The sequence below is a fragment of the Sebastes fasciatus genome, chromosome 8 (genome assembly GCF_043250625.1).
Source record: "Sebastes fasciatus isolate fSebFas1 chromosome 8, fSebFas1.pri, whole genome shotgun sequence".
Classification (NCBI taxonomy): domain Eukaryota; kingdom Metazoa; phylum Chordata; class Actinopteri; order Perciformes; family Sebastidae; genus Sebastes; species Sebastes fasciatus.
Genome location: NC_133802.1, coordinates 204,225 through 228,786, shown reverse-complemented (window position 1 = coordinate 228,786; position 24,562 = coordinate 204,225). Strand labels below are relative to the sequence as shown.

General features: G+C 40.9%; 1 protein-coding gene across 4 annotated transcripts in view; it reads left to right on the top strand.

Moving 5' to 3' along the window:
- The first annotated feature begins 5,826 nt into the window (after nt 1-5,826).
- trim33 (tripartite motif containing 33) overlaps nt 5,827-24,562 on the top strand; it is a 41,239-nt gene continuing 22,503 nt past the window's right edge. Inside the window, exons 1-8 of one of the 4 annotated variants that reach the window (XM_074642765.1) lie at nt 5,827-7,029; nt 13,239-13,357; nt 16,149-16,302; nt 16,696-16,828; nt 20,496-20,612; nt 20,761-20,875; nt 23,351-23,497; nt 24,152-24,269. In XM_074642765.1, the coding sequence (XP_074498866.1) occupies nt 6,423-7,029; nt 13,239-13,357; nt 16,149-16,302; nt 16,696-16,828; nt 20,496-20,612; nt 20,761-20,875; nt 23,351-23,497; nt 24,152-24,269 (1,510 nt within the window). In that variant the 5' untranslated portion in view covers nt 5,827-6,422. The remainder of the gene's footprint in view (nt 7,030-13,238; nt 13,358-16,148; nt 16,303-16,695; nt 16,829-20,495; nt 20,613-20,760; nt 20,876-23,350; nt 23,498-24,151; nt 24,270-24,562) is intronic. The other 3 variants (XM_074642766.1, XM_074642767.1, XM_074642768.1) reach the window with 3 other exon arrangements.

Sequence of the window (24,562 nt, the reverse complement as noted above, 5' to 3'; positions counted from 1 at the left end):
CAACAGCTGACAGGACCCAATTACATGAACATGAGCCCAATCTGTTGTATAGCAATACAATTTCAGTCTCCTGAGTGTCATATTATAGTTTAATATATCCATATATAACATACTGTAATATTCTTTGGGCAAGTACTTTTCCAACTTATCTGAACAAAATATTACTGCTTCAGAAACAGTTTATTAGATTAGCAACTTTTTCGAATGCTGTTATACCAAGTGCACTTTTTTTTTTTTAAATTGCAGTTTTAATTGACTATATATGACATCAACATTCTTCAAACCTGTGCATTTGTCTTTAAGGCGAGATATAAGGATGCAGATTTACCTCATTGTTTTAGATATTATTTTGTTAACAACTCTCAATTCCATAATTACCCAACCATACTTCATCTTCCTCCGTATAAAACATCCCATGGTCAGTTTTCTATCAGATTTCGTGGAACTACTCATAGAATGAAAATGTCCAAATCTAATGGATTCCTCTGTGTCATTGTCTGTGTATAAAAAGAGACTTAGAAATGCTCTGCTGACAAAAACATTTGATTTTGAAAGAAATGATCACTCTTTAGAAACTGTAAATATGGCAATTGCTCCTGCTTCTACGTATTTTTTTTTAACTTTACTCCTACACTTTACACTGTATATTTTTATAAGTGAAATGTTTTGAACACTATCATCTAAAATGGTGATTTTTGTCATGGTAATATTTGTACCTATTGTATGTCCTTTGGGTGTGGTTTTTATATAAGCCATTGTAGGTTTCTGGTACCAAAACCTCACACGTATTTTACATTCCTTTCATGTGAATTGTTTTTTACTGTCTTTTTATATATGTGAAACAAATAAACAAATAGATCATATTCATGATGCTCATCTTTCATCTCGTTAGGGTGGCTCGGTCCTGTATCTGCCATAGTTCAGCTGCTACATGGTTTCCAAATGTATTGAATGCATCTGGAGTTGGGTCAGCAGCAAATTGTGTAGGTGATTTTGCTAGTGACAGCAAATTTTGCTGTCACTAGCTCCTGCCAAAGCTCAAGTAAATTCTCCTCCATTGCTTGTTGTTGTTGACAATAGGCCCAATTCCAATCCGGCCCCTCCACCCCCCACTCTGTGGTGGAGTGCACTCTGTTTGTAGTCACACTCACAGCTCAATGAAGCTCCTTCTTTAAGGTGGAGGGGATCAATACAGCAGCCACTTTGGGACCAACTTCCCTTTCTCCTGCTCTCTTGAATTTCCCTCGGGATCAATAAAGTTACTATCTATCTATCTATCTATCTATCTATCTATCTATCTATCTATCTATCTATCTATCTATGTAAGGAAATAAATATCAGAATCAGAAATACTTTATTGATTCCTGGGTAGAAATTGAGTTGTGTTTTGCTCCCGTTCTAATATAAATATAAATATATAAAAATAGAGAAATCATAAGAAAATATAAATAAAAAATATATATAACGACAGTGCAAATAATACTGCTGAAAAATAAAATATATGCAAATAATATAAATGCATTCATTTATAAAAATGCAAGAATAGTGTAAAATAAGAATATTAGTTTAAATGTTCTGTATAAATACATGCAGTGTTTATGCCGGAGTAAACCAGATCATTGCACAGCTGAATTACTGCACTAAATTATTGCACTGTTAAGTCAGTATTGCACAGTTGAAGATATAATAAATTATGGGGCTATAGTAGCTCCTGATAGGGGTAAAAAATAGAAATATATGTGTTCCCACAGCGGTGTGTGTGTGTATGTATATATATATATATATATATATATATATATATATATATATATATACAAGCTAATGGACATGTCTACCGTTTTCTAGACTGGATAAGGGTATATTTGATCCTAAATATAATCGACTTACTTTATGTAGTTGATGTCTGTATGACAATAAAGTAGAATAAATTAAATGTCTATCAGTTTGAGTAGATTATCAGTAAATGTTTGTACCGGTAGTCGCACTGAACTGACATCGGAGCGTGTTCCATGACGAACACTAAACGGCGTTGCTCGTCGTCAGTAAGGGCAGCTGGTTAGTCTGCATCGATATAGGCTGCATCCCAAAGCTCTTAATTGCATCCCTGTTTCCCTCACTTACGTCTTTTCCTTGCGTCTTAGTCCCTCCCACCAGGGAAGCATGGAGAGACGCAAGGGATCTTTCCCATTAGTGCTTTTATACGGCTTGACTCCTCTCCTCGACTCCTCGACTCGCGTCTTAGTCCCGCCCACGGGAGATGCGAGCGGAGGAGGCGAGGAAACGAGGAAATATGTTTTTAGAGACATGAGACGTCGTTTCCTCTGAAGCGTCACGTGAAGCGACGTCCGTTTCTGATGACAGCAGCAGCTGATCACATCTGGATCAAATGTCAGTGAGCTTTAACAGCTGTTTGTGTCTGAATTGTACTAATACTAATAAAGACAAGTGCAAGCTGCAGTCTGTATTTCTACTGTGGACTGAGTCCTGCTTAGAGGCTCAGGAAACATCTCTACTGGCACAATAACTTTATATTCTTTATTCATTATTAGCATCTTTAGTTATTGATATTCTGATTGTGAGCTCATTATTTCATAACGCAGAATATGACTACGGTGTTTTTTGAACACTGGATATTATTTATTAGGCTAAAGGGAAATGTAAATGATGTAACTCATATCAAACCCGACGTTCAGGAATTATCAGCCTCATGTGACTGAATGGAAATGAGGATAAATGATGTAAATGTGTTTGTTGCTGACAGACATACTCTCCTTCTCTCTCTGACTTTAATAGTATCATTAATAAAAGTTAATGGGGGAAATAACGGATCATGAAAAGACAAATCATTCTAATAAATAAAGAAAGTTATTTGAAGTCAGTTTGTCAGGTATTATAAACCCCTCTCAGTGTCGAGCTCCTTCAGTGGCGGTGTGTGAAGGATAGATACTGCAGGTCCTTCTGCTGCTGTTCAGAGCTTCAATTAACACAGATTTTAACTAGATGGTGAATCAGAAGACAACTAAACTATAAAACGTTTAATCTGTGATCTGTTTTCACTCCGGTATAAAACTCCAGTGATGTTGAGAGGTAAAGTTATCAGATCAGTCTGATCGGCAGCAGCGTCCAATCAGTGACTGATATCCAATAAGGGGGCGTGTCGGTCGGTAAAAGACTTCCGTGGGGGATGCACTGGTGTATCCTCGCTCATAGCTCCTCCGGCAAGCCTCCTCGATCCTCGATCCTCGCTCCTCGACGCACAAATAAGAGCTTTGGGACGGTCTTCAAGATGGCGCACCAGAACAACTTCCGGTTCAAGCGAGGATCGAGGAGCGAGGAAACGAAAATTAAGAGCTTTGGGACACACCCATAGGCTGCGTTCGAAAGCTCTTAATTGCATCCCTGTTTCCCTCACTTGCGTCTCATCCTTGCGTCTTAGGCTGCATGCCAAAGCTCTTAATTGCATCCCTGTTTCCCTCACTTGCGTCTCATCCTTGCGTCTTAGGCTGCGTTCCAAAGCTCTTAATTGCATCCCTGTTTCCCTCACTTGCGTCTTTTCCTTGCGTCTTAGTCCCTCCCACCAGGGAAGCATGGAGAGACGCAAGGAAACCATGCGAGGAGAGAGGAAACGAGGAAATACGATTTAAGCGACATGGGACGGTCGTTTCCTCTGAAGCGTCACGTGAAGCGACGTCCGTTTCTGATGACAGCAGCAGCTGATCACATCTGGATCAGCTGTCAGTCAGCTTTAACAGCTGTTTATGTCTGAACTGTACTAATACTAATAAAGACAAGTGCAAGCTGCAGCCTGTATTTCCACTGTGGACTGCTTAGAGGCTCAGGAAACATCTCTACTGGCACAATAACTTTATATTATTTATTCATTATTAGCGTCTGTAGTTATTGATATTCTGATTGTGAGCTCATTATTTCATAACCCAGAATATGACTATGGTGTTTTTTTAAACACTGGACATTATTTATTAGGCTAAAGGGAAAATGTAAATGATATAACTCATATCAAACCGACGTTCAGGAATCATCAGCCTCATGTGACTGAATGGAAATGATGATAAATGATGTAAAAGGTGTTTGTTGCTGACAGACAGACAGACTCTCCTTTTCTCTCTGACTTTAATAGTTTCATTAATAAAAGTTAACGGGGGAAATAACAGATCATGAAAAGAAAAATCATTCTAATAAATGCAGAAAGTTATTTTAAGTCAGTTTGTCAGGTTTTATAAACCCCTTTGACTGTCAGGCTGCTTCACTGACGGTGTGTGAAGCAGAGCTACTGCAGGTCCTTCTGCTGCTGCTCAGAGCTACAGTTAACACAGATTATAACTAGATGGTGAATCAGAAGACAATGAAACTATAAAACGTTTAATCTGTGATCTGTTTTCACTCCGGTATGAAACTCCAGTGATGCTGAGAGGTAAAGTTATCAGATCAGTCTGATCAGCAGCAGCGTCCAATCAATAACTGATATCCAATAAGGGGGCGTGTCGGTCGGCAAAAGACTTCCGTGCAGGATACACTGGTGTATCCTCGCTCATAGCTCCTCCGGCAAGCCTCCTCGATCCTCGATCCTCGATCCTCGCTCCTCGATGCACAAATAAGAGCTTTGGAACGGTCTTCAAGATGGCGCACCAGAACAACTTCCGGTTCAAGCGAGGATCGAGGAGCGAGGAAATGAAAATTAAGAGCTTTGGAACGTACCCAGGGGCTGCATCCCAAAACTCTTAATTTTCATTTCCTCGCTCCTCGATCCTCGCTTGAACCGGAAGTAGTTCTGGTGCGCCATTTTGAAGACCGTCCCAAAGCCCTTATTTGTGCATCGAGGAGCGAGGATCGAGGATCGAGGAGGCTTGCCGGAGGAGCTATGAGCGAGGATACACCAGTGTATCCTGCACGGAAGTCTTTTGCCGACCGACACGCCCCCTTACTGGATATCAGTTACTGATTGGACGCTGCTGCCGATCAGACTGATCTGATAACTTTACCTCTCAGCATCACTGAGTTTCATACCGGAGTGAAGACAGATCACAGATTAAACGTTTTATATTTTAGTTGTCTTCTGATTCACCATCTAGTTATAATCTGTGTTAACTGAAGCTCTGAGCAGCAGCAGAAGGACCTGCAGTAGCTCTCCTTCACACACCGTCAGTGAAGCAGCCTGACAGTCAGAGGGGTTTATAATACCAGATAAACTGACTTAAAATAACTTTCTGCATTTCTTAGAATGATTTTTCTTTTCATGATCTGTTATTTCCCCCGTTAACTTTTATTAATGAAACTATTAAAGTCAGAGAGAAAAGGAGAGTCTGTCTGTCAGCAACAAACACCTTTTACATCATTTATCCTCATTTCCATTCAGTCACATGAGGCTGATGATTCCTGAACGTCGGGTTTGATATGAGTTACATCATTTACATTTTCCCTTTAGCCTAATAAATAATGTCCAGTGTTCAAAAAACACCATAGTCATATTCTGGGTTATTAAATAATTAACTCACAACCAGAATATCAATAACTACAGACTCTAATAATGAATAAATAGTATAAAGAGCACTTGTCTTTATTAGTATTAGTACAGTTCAGACACAAACAGCTGTTAAAGCTGACTGACAGCTGATCCAGCTGTGATCAGCTGCTGCTGTCATCAGAAATGGACGTCGCTTCACGTGACGCTTCAGAGGAAACGACCGTCCCATGTCGCTTAAATCGTATTTCCTCGTTTCCTCTCTCCTCGCATGGTTTCCTTGCGTCTCTCCATGCTTCCCTGGTGGGAGGGACTAAGACGCAAGGATGAGACGCAAGTGAGGGAAACAGGGATGCAATTAAGAGTTTTGGGATGCAGCCATAGACTCGCTGTTGGAGGGTTTTATAACCCACTTCCGCTCCCCAGTGATTGGTTTGGAATGGCTCTGAATATGGAGGACCCTCCACTCGAACGGTGTGGAAGTGGGTAGGGAGCAGGTAGGGAGAGGGTGTAGGGATTAGACCGCAGCCTGTTTCCCCCTAGGTGCAACAACAACTTTGGTCCGTGTTGCAAATGCAACACAGACAGTAAAGTTCCTAAGTAGGCTACCCCTCCTCCATGTTTCCCGTGTCTTGCGCTCTCATTGGCTGTAGTCAGACTCCCTGGCAGGTCCATACTTTAACCTGATAGACATCTGTGAGGAAACACAATTCAAAGACGGTCTTTGAACAGTTCACACATAGCGCTCGAGCGCCGGTTTGCGAGCACCGAGCCAACGCCGCTAAAAACTGTCGACGAGTGGAAAATCAGCACCAAAGTCGTGTAACTAGCCATAAACAAGCAGATAAAAAACTCGGGTCTTGGTCGGCGTCATGACGTAATCTTACGTATTCATGGTCCGAAAAGTGACGCAGGGCGTGCAGCGGTTCAAAGAGGAAGGAAGATGGCGGATAACAAAGGCGAGGAAGATATGGAACCGTCCGCTAATTCGGACTCGGTGCCTTCAGCGCAAGATAACGAGCAGCCAGAGGCGAAAGTTGAAAATGCAGTAATAGTCATAGAAGCGAATACAAAGGATGGTGACGAAATCGAGTCCGGTAATAACGCTAACGAGGCCTCTACACCCACCAGCGACGGCGGCAGCGGAGACGTTAACAGCGACGGGACTGTTGGTGCTGCTGGTGCAGCAGAGGAAGCCAGTGGTAGCGTTAGCAACGCCGTCAGCCCGGCGGGGACTAGCAGCACCAATGCAGAGCCAACGGCAGCTGAAACTAACCCGGCCGCCGCGGATGCTCCTGTCGGCGGACTCACCACTGAAATGTCCCCCCCACCTACGGCTCCAGCGGCCACGCCGGGATCCACGCCGGGATCCACTCCCATCAATTTCTTGGATACGTGCGCAGTGTGTAAACAAAGTCTTCAGAGCCGAGACTGTGAACCCAAACTTCTGCCTTGTCTGCACTCCTTCTGCCTCAAATGTATCCCGCAACCGGATAGACAGATCAGCGTCCAGGTACCTGGACCACACGGGCAAACTGACACACACATCGGTGAGTTTTTTCACGAGTAACGTTAACGTTAACGTAGCTAACGTTCGATCTAGCGACCAGTCCTCTGTTCGGTCAGCTGATGGTAGTTACGATGAACTGCTGTCTGTCAAACGTTCGGGCTTCAACAGTTGGAGGGGCAAACTTCATTCATTGACATGGGCTAACGTAAAGTGATACCTATCTAGGGGGTTGATCGGACACTTTCCATCTAGCGGTAGATACACTGATGCTTACCAGCCATTGAATTGAATGTCACACTATTGCATTGCACAGAAGAAGGTGGCGGGTCTGTCTGTGGTCCAACTGTTCACCACTTGTTCCACCATAATATAGTGCTTAATGTTAAACAAAAACATAAACATAAACCAAAACGATCGGTTGAGATGGTGCCAAAACTTGTAATTCACGTTATGTCCTATCATGGTTGTCATTTGGCACATTTCCAGTGGCATATGTTATACCAGTCTCTCGGGATTGAGCTATATATTTCCCCTCCCTCCGTAAATGTAGTAATTAATTTATTAGATATTGTTGTAATGACTTATGATGCTTGTCAGTAGATTAACAACTAGCGTTGGATGACATGAACATGAGTGGATGCTGATCAAACACTGCGCTACTAGTCAAACTATTCAGTTCCAACTAGAAACAGTTAGATATTCTCTAGTGAAGATAGTAGAAAAAACAGACATTATTAATAAACATTGCTTTCCTAACTTTGTAAAACAAAATGTGACGAATAAATACATAGATACAAGTGTCAACCCTTTTAATTCAGCAAAAAATTGGCAAATTAATATAAAATGTATATAGTAGGTAAACATGAAGTTGAATTTAATAGATCGGCCCCATTGTCACCGATACCCGATGCAGCTATTTGAATCAGTATCGGCCTGATATCTGATCCAGTATCGGTATCGGTGCATCCATACTTGTCAATATGTTTGCTACCTTACTGCTTTTAAAAGATGCACACATCACACGTCCGCCTCAAAGATTCATTTACATTTTTTGAAAGCTTGATTGTCAGATACCACACAAAAGCCCCAAGAGTCAGTCAACAACAGTCCAGCTGGTGTAACAAATGCTTCATTCTGAGAGCAGACTAAAAGCAAAACTGTAGTTTTTGTAATGTTTTCACTTCCCCTCAGTAAAAGCAGACGAGGTTGAAAAGGTATATTCACTCCTCAAGAGTAAATGTATGTTTTGTCTCTATTGTTTTTTTTACTATTCAATCAATAATTATCCTCACATAGCCTCTCTCTTGAAGGTAGACTTCAGCAAATTAAACCTCAGCCTCTTTCCTGCCATCAGTCAACATTTTGTAGAGCAACTCAACTGATAGTATACTGGCAGGTGTCTGGACTCATTTCATGTTTATGTGAACCTCTACGCAAAAATAATTTGATTGCATTGCTGTACCAGAAACTGTAACTCCAACATCCATGTAAAACAGATCGAAGCACTGCCAGTCTACAAAAAATTAGTGTTGTATTTCAAGTTCAGCGAAGGACCCCTTACAAGTGTCTCATGGTGACATCTCATATTACTCCTTATTCTTCAGTATTTAGTGTTGAGCTTAGAGTTTTATCTCCCCACAGTACCTGCCACCAAGCTATAACTTTATTAGTCCCAGTCTCAGTGGAGAGTTTTAATATCACATGGTCTAAAATGCTGTTTTCAGGAATTACATTAGTATTGTTTCTGGAGATATTCAGTATCATATAGTCTGAATTGTTTATATAGAACTGCCGGGCTTCTGGGGTAAAACTAATATATTCAGTTTTGGGGGGTTTCTATTTGCTTTTAGTAGATGATGTGGATGTGATGTGGATATGACCTCACTCAGCCCTACAATTTGAAATTGACATGGGAAAATGTTTTTACTTTAAATGTCCCTTTGGCCACAGTTGCTGCTCATTCATACTCTGGCTGTAGTGTTGGGAGGTGGGGTCTCTCAGTTAGGGTAATGAACTACGCAGCATCTGGCCCAGTCTCTCCATACTCCTTTCCTCAGCTAAAGCTCTAACATCTCAGAAAATTATTAATTGGCCACTTCAACCCTAACAGTTAAATCCTACCAAAAGTTTCTTAGCAACTGGATTTATAGCACTGATTAACATGGCTTCAAATAATAGATTACAAATTATGTCATTCTGCCCGGTCACAACACTTAGCCAGGCTACTGATTGATAGTATTAAACCCTGTGCTTTACCTGGTCAGAGGAAAGCTGGGATAATGATATGTTTCCTTTTTGTTAATCTTTTACGTGTTAATCAGTTAAAGTGCATATTTATTTCTGAAGTCATGTACATAAAATGAGGAAATGTAAGGGCCAAGTGAGAATGCTGAGTTCAGAAACAACTTCACTGTTTCCTACTTAGACTGACTTATGGTGCCTTCAAATGGGTTTGTGTTTACCGTGTTCACGAAGAGTCTATATGAACGCCCCCCCCCACCATGTGGTATTCATGACCTGAAGTGGAAAGTTCTAAAAGCTCAGAGTTCACGCGTTGTGACGTGTTTGTTGGCATTGTCAGAAATGGCGGAGGCCATGGAAGTTCATTTTCCGGCGTATAATAAGTAGGGTTGTGTATTGGCAAGAATCTGGCGATACAATACATATCATGATACAGGGGTAACCATTCAATATATTACAATTTATTGCAATACTGTGAGCAAGGTGATATATTGTGATTTTTTTCCTAATTTAATCTAACTGTCATAGTATAAAGACACACCACCATATGTATAAAATCTTAGTTAAAAAGTCACTATGTGTAATTGCTACTATGGGGACTAACATCATAACCTTTATTTAACTAGGAAGTCACATTGAGATTAAAACATCTTTTACAAGTGAGACCTAAAACATCATTACACATGAATACAATAGGACTCATTGGATCCACAACAGTCTCAGCTTTACAGTCATACCCAATTTATGCAATTCCAAGTCTGTTTAGGGACCCCTGTATGCAGAAACATTCAAACACACCATTTTAGTATAGGCGAAAATAACACACTTCTACTGCATGCAAAAAACAGCATGTGATTATCATAAAGTGGGCATGTCTGTAAAGGGGAGACTTGTGGGTACCCATAGAGCTCATTTTCATTCACATATCTGGAGGTCAGAGGTCAGAAGAAGAAGAAGAAAGGCACGTTATTAATCCCCGTGGGGAAATCAATTTTTTTTCACTGTGTTATAGACAGGACACACACACACATGCACAAACGGGACCTATATACATGCGTTAATGAGAGAGATGTCAGAGCGAGGCGACATGCAAGTATCACAGGGTTAGTACCGTGGGACTCCTTAGGTTTTCTAGTTTCATATGATGCCAGTACCTTCACTTGAGCTTTAAAACTGAGCCCACTAAAACCTCTGAAAGACAGAATAGCTGCCAGGTGGGCCGTTTTTAAGAGGTTAATTAAAAATCGATACAGCATTTTGGAGAAGCGATACAGTATCGCAAAACCTAATATCGCGATACTCATGTGTATCAATATTTTCTACCACCCTTAATAATAAGTGAATATATTGTAGCAGTGTTCTCATGACTTGACCACTTCAACACCAAGCATATAGTGTACATGACTTCCCATGTTGTAAACACAAGCTCACAATCACAACCTTCATTGAAGGCACCGTGAATCATCCTCACGTTGTACTTCTCCTTTGTAATGTCTGCTGTAATAGATAGTAGCAGGACGTTATGTGGCATGTTGTTTATCTTCTTACTAATGTAGGCCTTGGGATATCCAGTAGTACCTGTCAGGTGTGTCTAAAGAATGCCATTAAATGTGCATTGACCTGCACTAGGGTTGTGTATTGGCAAGAATCTGGCGATACGATATGTATCATGATACAGGGGTTATGATTCAATATATTGCGAGATATTGCGATACACTAAGCAAGGCGATATATTAACATTTTTTTATCTAATTTTAGGAAAACTGTCAGTATAAAGAGCACACCACCACATGCACACAATCTAAGTAAAACAAAGTTAACTTTTTTATGCAATCAGAACAGTGGGATTTCCAGTGGGAACATCCAACATCATAGCACTACTTTGAGAGGCACATACACTGAGAGGGCACATCTCATGGCAAATGAAATAAAGTATTGACTGAGTAAAGTTTTTTGCATGTAAACTATTAATTAAATATCGATAGTGTTTATGAGAATTGATACAGTATCACAAAACATAATATTGCGGTATTTGATTTTTTCACTATTTTCTTACACCCCTCACCTGCACAATACTAGTCTTTTTTCTCTCTCGTAGCATTACTCATTGCTATTTGATTGCTTCATGATTAAATATGACAAAATACAAATTATTTTCTGCTGGAACAAAATTACCATTTCCTATTATAATCTAAATAAAACTCCAAATCTACTTTGTGGTTTCTATTTTCTTGTGATTAAGTGAAAGTAAACACTAACACCAAGCAGAGTTGAAATGTGATTTTATCTGTCACTTCTACAAGATAAGTGACGTCCCCTGAGATTTCTATCTCTTCCTGTATTTCAGGGAGGTTTGGTATTATCTTGAACCCAGTGTAAGCTTGGATAGCATCACGCTCTGGTCAGTCACTTGTACTAACTTACCCAGCACTTGCATAACGACTAGGTTAATATGTATTTGGCAAAGCAATAGCCTGATTTGGCCCTAACCCAACCTGTTATTGGGGTTAAATATGCTATTATAGTCTTGTTTCCCCTTCATATATTCTTTTGATGAATGTGGAGAAACACAAACCTAATCCTGTTTTAAAATAAGGTTTTAATTGTCGTGTTTGTGTTGATTGGGGGTGGGGGGTGTATAGAGGTGGAGCTGAGCATGTTCCAGTTCAAAGTGACAGCTGTGTGGTGTGTGTGTGTGTATTTAGGGGTTGTGTGGGTTCCTCACAACACAATCCCAGTCCAGCTGCTTTCACAACCAATCACTCAGAGCCCCATGCAGCTGGAGCTTACACAAACCGGCTGTGTGCTGCTCAAACCAGTGTAGACCGGCTCAAACCGGCTTCAACCGGTTTTTACCTCAGTTGGCTGGTGAGGGGGAATTTTATGGGTTTATGAGGTAGAGGAGGAGGGGTGACATATATATTATGCTGACTCAATTTAAAACATTTATGCGAAGTTTAATAATTTGCATGATATTAGACTTCAGAAAATAAGTGGCAAAGTTAATGCAATGAGCTAATTATTTGTAGGGGTGTGTGATTATAGCAGTAATTCAACTAATTCCATTAACAAAGCCAACTAAAGTGATTAAGTGAAACAGTTCTCGTTGTTTGGCCATGTGATTTAATATTCTAATAAAAATGCCAAGGATGACAAGATTGAATCTTCTGGAGACAGGCACTAAATCAATTAGCAGTGGGTGTCCCATGGTGCCAAGAATTTTTTATAACAGGAATTTACCTAAAGGAAATTATGGAAATAAGCAGAAAGTATGCCGAGGACCTCTTATTAATCCTCTTTTGTTTGAAGCAGGACTATTCTTAGCCGTAAGTTAAGGGGACTTCATAAGAAGTCAGGTAATAGCTTTCATATGGGCTTGTCCTTGATGGTCACTGCTTCTTAGGGATGCACCGATCCGACTTTTTCAGTCCTGATAACGAAAGCGATATGTGGGCTTTGGGTATCTGCCGAAACAGAGTACCGATGTGATACCAGTGTTTGATTAACGACCTGTATGCCTCACTGTGTGGAAGTGACTGGATCATTATTTTATGTGTAGGACAACAACAGCCTGGACTTAAAGATGGCTTTCTTAGCTTTGTAAAACAAAATGTAACAAATAAATGCATAGATAAAAAATTACTGAATTTGTATTTATTATTAAAATGCTAAATCATACACCAGCAACTTGGTAAAAAATCTTCAGTATTAGCAGGAATTACAATTCAAGTGTAGGCCCTATTAATGCAGCGACAAATTGGTCAAAACTTCCAACAGGAATTAAAATGCCAGTATATTATGTATATGTTATGTAAACAGAATTAAATTGAATAGGTCGGCCCCATTGTGACCGATACCCGATCCAGCTATTTGAGTCAGTATCGGCCCAATATCCGATCCGGTATCGGTGCATCCCTACTGCTTCTTTGGTTTTGTCTGAAATAACACGTGTAAGCCAGTGTTTGACCTTTGGATCTCATTTGACCTGTGTTTCTTTTCTGTCTTTAGTAAACGTTATGCGCTGTTCAGTGTGCCACCAGGACTACAAACAGAGTGACATTATTGACAACTACTTTGTCAAAGATACGACAGAGGCCACCAGCACGTCTGATGAAAAGGCTGCACAGGTATGTCAAAACGGTTGGCCTTGTGGCCACAAGGCTTTGTACATAAGTGTACCTGCATACCTGGGGGATTCTGATATTTTATTTTCTGATAAAGAAACAACAAAGCAAAGTCTTATTTTCCATGATTCAGGCAGTTGTATGTAGATGTGCACCAATTCCATTTAGTCCAGCCTGCAACCGTTTTCGTGTGATAACTTTCTTGATGGCTGCCAAGAGTATTTTGAAGAGATGTTCACCCTGTGCCACAGGGTTGTCAACCTCTATTAAAAGTAAAAAAAGTAAAGTAATCAACCTCTATTCCAAATATAGGAAGAAGCTACGTAAGTCCTATTTTTTGGGGGGTGGGAGGATACTGTACACAGTACTGTACTTTACTTTGCTATTGTCATCTATAGTGTTTGTTTGCATAAAAACACACAATTCAAATGATTATGATTATTTAAACATTTGTTTTGATTAAAATAAAGCTTGTCATCAGTAGTCGAAATGATGTATTATAAGCTGCTTAGAGCTAGCGTTAGGAAGTTAAACAGATCATAATTCCATCTTATCTATTTTATATTGCTGTGAAAACTTCTCCTTCAAACAGCTGGATTAATCATGTTTCGCCAAAAACTTAATTTTACAATATTACATTTGAACACATCATGATAACGTTGTAATTTACCTTCAACCAATAGTCATTTTACTGAGCAGAGCTTGATGCCTCATAATAATAACTCAATGCCACCTCCTTTTAATGTTAGTAGCTCTGTAATTTAACCAAGCAGGACTGTGCTGCCCTCCGGCTGCTAACAGCTAACGTTACTAACTCTCCTCCTGTTGATTTCAACACAGATTTGTTGTTCACAGTGTCGCTTTATCAGCGTAAAAATAAGGTGCGTCACCTCAGGTTTAGTAGTAGTAGAGCCATGCTGTTGAGCGCTTTTTTTTTCTCCACCGTGGCTCTGGTCCCAAACAAACTGAAACATGATACAGCGTGCGTATGCGTCCTTGTGCATGCATAACTGTCGGAATCATCAATAAGAGGAATCGATAGATAGGGGGCATGACATGCTAAGGAATCGGACAACTACGGTTCTCTATTCCCATCAGTAGCCACTAGCGTTTTCCCTGTCTGCCAAAGTGGCGGGTGGCAACAATTTACCTGCATTTTGGCGGGTGGCGGGTGCTACTTTCAAGTGGACAGCTCTAAGTACAAGTGTGAATGCACTCAAGATGCATTGAGATATGATCCGACCGCAAGTGAACATTTTGAATTTTAAACTTTGTGTTGGAAGCAGAAGAAATGGGCCAGCGTAAGGATGTGAGTGACTTTGACAAGGACCAGATAGGGCTGGCTAGATGACTGGGTCAGAGCATCTCCAGAACTGCAGCTCTTGTGGGATGTTCCCGGTCTGCAGTGGTCAGGACCTACCAAAAGTGGTCCAAGGAAGGTGAACCGGCGAACTGGCGACAGGGTCAGACCCGAGGCTCATTGATGCACGTGGGGAGCGAAGGCTGGCCCGTGTTGTCCGATCTAATAGAAGAGCTACTGGAGCTCAAACTGCTGAAAAAGTAAATACTGGTTCTGATAGAAAGGTGTCAGAACACACAGTGAGGAGCAGTTTGTTGCGTATGGGGTTGCGTAGCCGCAGACCGGTCAGGGTGCCCGCGCTGACCTAATGTTATGGCTGATCGGTGTATCTACAGACTATCAGACGAGGCATGCAAAGTGCATTATTATCATACTGTCAGTGATGTCGTGTTTTTGTTACGTTGCGCTGCACAGAGCCGACACCCGCCTGCTTGGTTGCTCCCTCTCATCCTCTGCTCTGAGGCTCTGTGTCCGCGGCACGGAGGTCCCCAGGGACCACTGATAGACAGTAACATTATATTTCTATGTTAAAGGTGCTGTGACTTCTTACACGTATAAATCAGGTCGGTGTCTTATGCGCTCGCGTGTAGCTACGCTGTTCCAACACAAACTACACGGAAGCACCAAAACCGCAAAGTTCTAACTAGTGAAGCCTGTCTGTTAAACAGTGTTAACTCTTCCTGCTCCAGCCCCCCGACTGTGGTCAGAAGACACAGGGGAGACCGTAGCTTTGGTCTTCAGGGCCGGAGTCAATGCTGCTCTGCCTGCCTGCCTTCACTCACGCACCGCGCTCGTTCTCACTTGCTCCAGCTTCTCACGTGCATGCGTGCACACACACTGCAGAAGACGGGAGTCTGAAGCAGGACAACACAGTATCAGCATTGATTCATGGAGAGACCTTGGTCTGGTCAGCTAACATTACTGCCAAGCAGGTGAAATATAGAGTGATATTGTGCTTTTAGCTGACGTGTGTCTCCTCACTGTGTTGACCGATACTCATTCATGTCTATGTAGAGCGAGCACAAGCGTGAGCAACAGGACGCTGACTTTTGTTGACTTAACGGCCACAGGTGTCGCTGTTAACAAGACATTTCTTATTCTTACAAATAGTCCCTTTCATAAAATGTACCCAAATTCACGAATATGTAGGATATTAATACTGACATTCATGTAATATTTCCTTGCAACGTCTGCTGTTTTAGTCATGTGTTTACTACGTGTTTATTTGCATATAGAGTGGGGAAGTGAGATCCGATTACAAGTGGTCACTTGAGACGCATGTGGAGACGCCTTCTAATGCCAGGTGTGAACAGACGTACTTGGAGCTGTCCACTTGTGATCGGATCACCCAAGATGCATGCATGTTAATGCCAGGTCTGAACATGGCCTATGAGTCCAGTGCTTTTATATGCTTATTGGTGTGATCTTCTCAAGGTGTGCACAAGCTGCGAGGACAATGCAGGAACCATAGGCTTTTGTGTGGAGTGCGGAGAATGGCTGTGTAAGACCTGCGTGGAGGCCCACCAGAGGGTCAAAATTACCAAGGACCACAAGATCCACACAAAGGAGGATGCTGACGCAGCCTCCGGTAAGATGGCTGACCCTCACTGCGAGGGCCGACCAATGTTTATCAAAGCTAAAACGACAAAAAGTCTAAATAAGACTAACCCCAGTCAAAGCACAGTGAATGTGGTGCTGCTGATAGGCTGTTGCCATAGTAACGGTGCTGCAGAGTCTGATTGCTTAGATGGTAACTGTAGCTGGGGGACCGTACACCCTGAAGCTTTGACCAGAGTTTTCTGAGGCCTTTTCTGTTTGCAAAAACCTAAACTGGCTTTGACATGACTTTTTTTGCTTTCTATTTTTGTCTTTCTTTTGTTCTGTCTTTCTTTCACCGGTTTCTATGATTAATTTGCCTCACTATTGATTTCTATCTCTCCATTTAAGCATCAGTGGTGTCTTTTCTCTCGTGTGTCTATAGAGTCTGTTGGTGTGCCCGGACAGAGGCCTGTTTTCTGTCCCGTCCACAAGCAGGAGCCACTGAAGCTTTTCTGTGAGACCTGTGACACTTTGACCTGTAGGGACTGCCAGCTGCTGGAGCACAAGGAGCACAGGTAGCTCAACATCTAACACATCCCACACATCTATAGAGACTGGCCGCAACCAAGGGCTGAAATACTACCAAAATGCTTGTAGCTTGCTCAAAACATCAGATTTCAGCATGTCAGGATTATTTTAGCGCCCTATTTCTACCAGGGGAGCAGTTGATAACTGAAATGATATGCCATGGGATGGGACAAATTATCTGTTATTGTGCTAATGTTAGCTGTGTTAGCAAACTACTTTAGTTATCTAAGGCATTTGCAAACAAAATACTGCATAGTTTTCTGATTTATCCACAATCCACTATAACACAAGTTGCATACTGTCAACATGCTTAGTGTAACTTACAGAAATATAGTTAGCCTAAAGGCCTTTTCACACCGGGGCCGAAAATGAAAAAAACAAAACAAAAATGTGAAAGTTTTGTTGCCTATTTTTCGTGTTCAAACCTTTCACACCAAGGCCGACACGAATATTTGCGTTCCGTGTCTTCCACCGAAAATTAAAGTTTCACACTGTCACACAATCCTCAATGCACAAGTTGTTTTAACTATAATAAACCCACAGTAAACTCTACGCACTGGAGACGGCTTGTTATTATTCCAAGTGTGCAGGTCTGTGTCGAAAGGTCACATTTCCAATGAAGCATGTTATTGTTACGATTGTAGATGCTGAGCTTATTGCAGTGGTTTTTATCATTCATGACTGGACTCGATCATATGTGTTTATTATTATGTGATAAATGGCCTTTAATACAAGGCTAATGGTCACTTTATAATGGTCAGTTTACCTCCGGGGCTCTGTGGATTTCTCAAGGAAAGACAGTGAGTTCATATGCTTCCATTGCTGGTAATAACAATAACAGGCTAATAATAACAAGGCTGTACCGGATAGTTTGAAACATCGAAGCTTCATTCACAACACTGACATTGTAATTATTACTAATAACTTTGAGAAACATTACGTGTAATAGTCCACCTTCTCTCTCCCTTACACACACAGAGAGCGACTTGCCGGCTGGCACACACCTGTAACGGGGCGGTCTAGCAGCAATGAGCTCTATCCATAAACAAAATTATGACATTGACGTCTAAGAAAATCTATTGATCTTATGATCAAAAGTCATTAGTTTATCGTTAGTTAAGTCATTAGTTGGTTTGTTTTTATCAGCATTCCAAACAGCTGCGGAACAATAAAAAGCATTGCAAATTAGGAAAGTTTCAGATTGGGTGTGGATAGGCTCATAGAGATAGATGGGTTTGAATTTTTAAATTGACGTGTGATATATTCGCACAAATTATTCGCATTTGGTCTGAAGAGACCTTAAAACTGACATTTTGACAAAATGCTAACTGCACACGTAGGCATACTGAGTGTCCACAGTTTTCCAATTCTTCCTGCTGATGACTCACTTTTGTCTTCTTAAAGGCTCAGTTTTTCGGTTCGGCAGCTTATAAAAACTTATTTCTGTGTTATCTACCCTGTTGGTAGTGCATCCCACCACACAGCAGCTTTGAGGCATTTTTCTGCTGTTTGCTAGCAGATAAAATTGACAAGGAGGCCCCTTCACGCAATACAAAGTCAGTGGAGATAGATGAATTGTTTTCCCCTCTGGTGTGGGGGGGACTTAATTGCGCTCTGTCTCTATTTTACTAATGGACTGTCGTTCTAGTGTCTATTAGCTTCTTTAACTGGTAATGGTTTAACTGGTATTTTTGGACTAAGTCTGCTAGCAGTCAATATTTTGCAACAATTTTCATGTCTGTGCTTATCAAATTTCTGTATTGGTTGTATACTGGTTTGGCATGTTTTCAGACAGTTTACATATACTTTACATTACTGCCTACAAAGTTTTTGATTGAATGCCTACCCTATATGCAGCCATTGGTTTCAGTTCATTTCAGTACATTATGAAAATCAGTTGCAGAGAGACCAAATGCACACCAAAGATTATGACAAACCGACCATCAGGTTTCGAGATGTGTTTGTCTTAAACACTGATTACAAAGCAGCCGCATAAGTCACCTCCTTGATCGAGGTAATACAAGGACAACAATGGCCCAGCAATGTAGTCCTGTCTGATTAATTTTGTCCCTACATTATGCTTTGTCATTCACATTTATTTGTGTAGCTCATTATCAATACATGTCTCAATGGGCTTCACAAGACCACATCGACAACAATTCCCTACCGAGCCGACAAAACGGGACGACATAAGGGGAAAAACAACCTCAGGAGAGGAAGTTCAAAGACACCTCCTGTGTCCCCCGTGGTATCTCAGTGGCATTTATACTAAATGAACAGAAAGCTGATCAGTTTCAATAATCAGAATCTGAAATATGTTATTGGTCCCCGGGGGGAATTGGGACAGGTGCTCTTATATAAACATAAAGAAATGTAAGAAAATACAAATAAAGGAGTATGTAACATGTAAATTATGTACATAATGCTACGATATATAACACAATATATGTAGAGAAATGTAAGTAAATAATAAAAATAAGAATACAAAATGAGAATATGAGAAATATGTACAAATATGTGCATTACAGACATACAATGTATGACATATAACCAGAAGTGGGATCTATTAAGTGTGTTGAATATAAATGCAACAATAGTAGAAATATGAATTAGATAAGAATATTTCTTGAAATATACAATATAAATGCAGTATTAATAAATGCAATGAATTAAAATCCAAGTCCAGAAAGCAAAAAAAAGTTTGTTATTCAAATCCTGAAGGTGTTGAAACTTCAGGGTTCCCACGCCTCCCGGAAAACAGTTGATCAATTTCTAGTCATTGAAAACACATGGAAATGAGAGGGAGGGTAAAACGTCCTAGAAAAAGATTTCAACATTCTCCTACTTTCCTGTAGCTGATAATGAACTACTAGGCTATCTATCAGAGTTCCCCAACATGGAGAACATTGCCATCTGAAAGGGCTAAGATATGTTCAGGACCATATGAACGTTCAAGTGGTAGTGTATGGATGAGAGTATTTTGAGCTCTCAGTTGTGTTGTGGAAACGCTGTGAACACACCCCAAGTTAAGTCACATGTTAGCACATGCAGATTGGATGACATTACATAACATTGCTTTCTTCCCGTTCCCAACGTGTTTCCAACAGTTGAATAATGTTAAATTGGTTAGCATGATTGGCTCAGCTGCTAAAGTTCACATGCTTGCTACCTTGTTTTGCCTACATCTGCAAGTGTTTTTGCATTATTCTGTAATCAGTTTGTCATAAATTCTAAGCATGTAAGAGATTATTTATGGATAAGTTATAGCCATTGACTGCCTGTCTTTAAATCAGACGGTGGATGGCACAATCCCTGTCTGTCATACCAGCTAGATTATCACTGAAAATGTCCTGGAAAATGATCTCTAGACACAAATCGGGACGATAGGGACCGAACTTTAGTTTTCACACTTCACAACCATGATATCAAGTCCTTTTTCATTTTAGTTATCTAATCAGGGACTGATTTACATCTTGCAAGGTGAATGGAAGCTCCCACCTGGAATACTGCTCTTACCTACTACAAAGCAATAATAGCAATAATTCCCTGCTCAGATTCTCATAAATCCTATATTAGTAATTAGTAAATCCGTGGTCATTCAGTTCACTGAAAGTTGTTGGTAACTAAAAGTGTGTTACCCTCCTCTACTCTCAGGTACCAGTTTCTGGAGGAGGCTTTCCAAAACCAGAAGGGCATCATTGAGACCAGCGTGGCCAAACTACAAGAGAAGAAGAACTATGTCCATTACTCTGTCTCTCAGGTGCAAAGCAGGTGCGAGTTTTTCATCACCGGTATCCTCTCCAGTGCTGCCCATAGACATAGTTACTGCATGTTAATACCCATGGCAGTGGGCTGACAAATGCAGTCAGCATTTCTATTGGTGGCTAGAGTCTCTAAATGGAGTGTTTTTTTCATCTAGGTTAAAAGAGCTGAATGAGACGCACAAGAAGGTGGAGTATGAGATCAAAATCGCAGTATTTACTCTTATTAATGAGATCAACAAGAAGGGCAAGTCCTTGCTGCAGCAGTTGGAGGTAAGAGAATATTAATTAAGTCAGTTTGTTTGGCTAAGAGCTGCATAAAGTAATGCAAAACCATTTAGAAAATAGTAGTACATTTATTGTAATGTAATAGGTGTATTGTAATCACATCTTCTCATTTATTATAAACTGGAGAAAAAAAAGTTCGGAAACTTGTGTTTGGTTGATTATTTCTCTGTTGTTCCAATGCTAATGGTCATTGTATTTTACATGGTTGGAAAGCCTGTTTATTTACCTTCACAATGATGTCCAACTTGTAAGGATCATGCATTTGTGGGATGAGCAGCACAGCTGATTATGTGGGGAGCGCCCAAGAAAAATGTTCCAAAATGCTCCGTCAATGGTAAACAGTGTATTCTCCTGTTGGTATTGACTCTTGTTTTGAGTTGTTTGGTGGATTGGATGATTGAACTCTCTATCAGTAACAAGGAACAAACAAGACATATTGGCTATTTTACACTTTATTCATTTAATCCACCGTCAGGAGCCTCAGTAGCGGTGGAAGATCCATACGCAGCCACAACAGCCTGGCTCCTCCTACTCATGCTGGTCACCAACCTGGTCACACGTTGCTGTGGGATGGCGTTCCATTCCTCAACCAGGATTCGTTGCAGGTCAGCCAGCTTGGTTGTGTTGGTCACTCTAACACGTACAGCACGCCCAAGCTGATCCTACAAGTGTTGAATTGGGTTGAGGTCTGGACTCTTGACAGGCCGTTCCATTCTCTCTACTACCACATTGTGGAGGTAGTCTGTGATAACCCTGGCTCTGTGGGGGCGAGTGTTGTCATCTTGGCGGATGAAGTTAGGTCCCAGATTGTGGAGATATGGGATCCCCACTGGCTGCAGAATCTCATCCCGATATCTCCCTGCATTGAGATGGCCTTCAATGATGACAAGCCTTGTTTTGCCAGTGAGGGAGATGCCGCCCCCCCACACCATGACACTGCCCCCACCAAAGGCTGTTACTCCATCGGTGCTACAATCAGCATCTCAGTCTAACCTGCCATCCAACTTTGGCAGACAGAACCTGGACTCATCACTGAACATGACATTCCCCCACATGTTCAGGTTCCATTGTCTGTGTTGTCGACACCAGCGCAAACGGGCCTGACGGTGAAGGGCAGTCATTGCAGGCTTCCTGGTAGCCTTATGAGAATACACTGTTTACCATTGGCAGAGCATTTTGGCAAATGTCTCTTGGGCGCTACCCACATAATCAGCTGTGCTGCTCATCCCACAAATGCATGATCCTTACAAGTTGGACATCATTGTGAAGGTAAATAAACAGGCTTTCTAACCATGTAAAATACAATGACCATTAGCATTGTGACAACAGAGAAATAATCCACCAAACACAAGTTTACGAACTTTGTTTTTCCCAGTATAGATTGGGGCTGTCAAAGTTAACGTGATAATAATGCGTCAACGCAAATTTGTTTTAACGCAACTTGCAATTTTTAAGGTTGTAGCAGGCTCAGTTTTAAAGCTAGAGTGAAGAAACTGGTATCCTGTGAAACTAGAAAACGTAACCAACGGTATGATAGATTTTGTTGAGGAAAAACTGGCATGTCCATTTTAAAAGAGGTCCCTTGACCTCTGACCTCCAGATTAGTGAATGTAAATGGGTTCTATGGGTACCCACGAGTCTCCCCTTTACAGACATGCCCACTTTATGATAATCACATGCAGTTTGGGGCAAGTCCTAGTCAAGTCAGCACACTGACACACTGACAGCTGTTGTTGCCTGTTGGGCTGCAGTTTGCCATGTTATGATGTGAGCATATTGTTTTATGCTAAATGCAGTACCTGTGAGGGTTTCTGGACAATATCTGTCATTTGTTTGTGTTGGTAATTGACAGATATACATCCGTTTGCATAGAGTAAGCATGTTTTTTCCACTCCCATGTTGATCAGAGTATTAAATACTTGACAAATCTCCCTTTAAGGTACATTTTTGAATTGCGATTAATTACGATTAACTATGGACAATCATTCGATTAATCACGATCAAATATTTTAATCTATTGACAGCCCTTTTATAGATATTAAATATATCTTGATATTTCGATGCATTCTGTTTACTAAATATGTTGTCACATGCCATGTATTACAGTTTCCTCTTTCTCATGCCTACTTCTCTATAACAGCCTTGTTGTGACTTTTTCCCCCGTCATGTCTTTACTCAGTTCTGTTGTTGAATCTGGTTTGTTATATTGTATATACTTGACTACTTCCCCATTTGCTGAGCTTTTATTTATTTAAATGTTTTTGCTGCATTCTATTATAGACTGCTGTAATAACCCAAGCTCCCCACAGGGATCATTACATTTTAATCTAATCAAATCTAATTATCCAATCCATCTCTATGCACATTATTCTAACATTTTTGTAATAGCTTGGAACACTCATTTATCTAGCCTCTTTCAGTAGCAGTCCCTTAACCAGAATAATCTCACTTTCTGTCTAGAGTGTGACCAAAGAGCGCAGTATGAGGCTTGTGACTCAACATAAGGATACCACCCAGCTGGCCCAACAGATCCACCATGTGCTCAGCTTCTGCCAATGGGCCATCACTACTGGCAGCAGCACAGCGCTGCTCTACAGCAAGAGGCTGGTATGTTTCTCATGAGCCTCAGATTTTCAGCAGTTGGAGAGGCTAATGCCGACAGTGTTCCCCGAACAAAACTGAAGTTACACCGCAGACAACATGGCTGGTTTGTCATTACGAAAAAGCATTGCACTTTGGTCTGGTTTGATCACAATTTTTTGCTGTACTTTAGAAAAATTATACTAGTTTTAGTGTTAAATTGTAGTTTTTAGGAACGTTTGAGTTGTGTCTGCTTAGGGTTGTATCTAGTATATAGGTATTTTTCTGTATGTCCTGGATAGATCATGACATTGTGTTTGGAGTATACTTCTGGATCAGCCTTTTCTAGATCGGTGAAGTTGCAAAACCAGCTTTTTTTCCCACGTGTGGATGGGTTTTATTTATTTTTTACGCTCAAAAAAGGGAGACTTCTGTTATGTGGATTAGACTACTTCCACAAGACAGTCATCAATTTAGATAATTTAGATTACTTTATAGTGGGTTTGCGGAATAATGCTCCCAGTGGGCATGTTGACAAATGGGGTGTGTGTGTGTGTGTGTGTGTGTGTGTGTGTGTGTGTGTGTGTGTGTGTGTGTGTGTGTGTGTGTGTGTGTGTGTGTGTGTGTGTGTGTGTGTGTGTGTGTGTGTGTGTGTGTGTGTGTGTGTGTGTGTGTGTGTAGATCCTGTTCCAGCTTCGCCAGCTCTTCAAGGCTAGACTGGAGCCAGCGCCCCAGGCCAACGGAGTTGTGCGCTTCTTCTGTGACCCTACCTTCTGGGCCAAAAATGTGGTGAATCTAGGTGAGAGAGGCCTATAACCTTATTATTATCATCCTTCCTCAGTCAATATTTCTGTCTTATATATTAACTTTCAGTCTCTTATTGACTTATTCTAATCAAGATTAAGAGAGAACAGTCTGAAATGTCTTTCATCAGATATTTCATGGTCTTTTGCATGCTTATTTCTCCATGACACTCATTATCTGACTGACAATAACTCTATTGTACTGTCAATTGATTGTAGTCCCAGTCTAGTGTTTTCAGGGCAACAGCAGTTCTTTGCCTTTCTCTGAAGAAAATAATTTAATACTGCA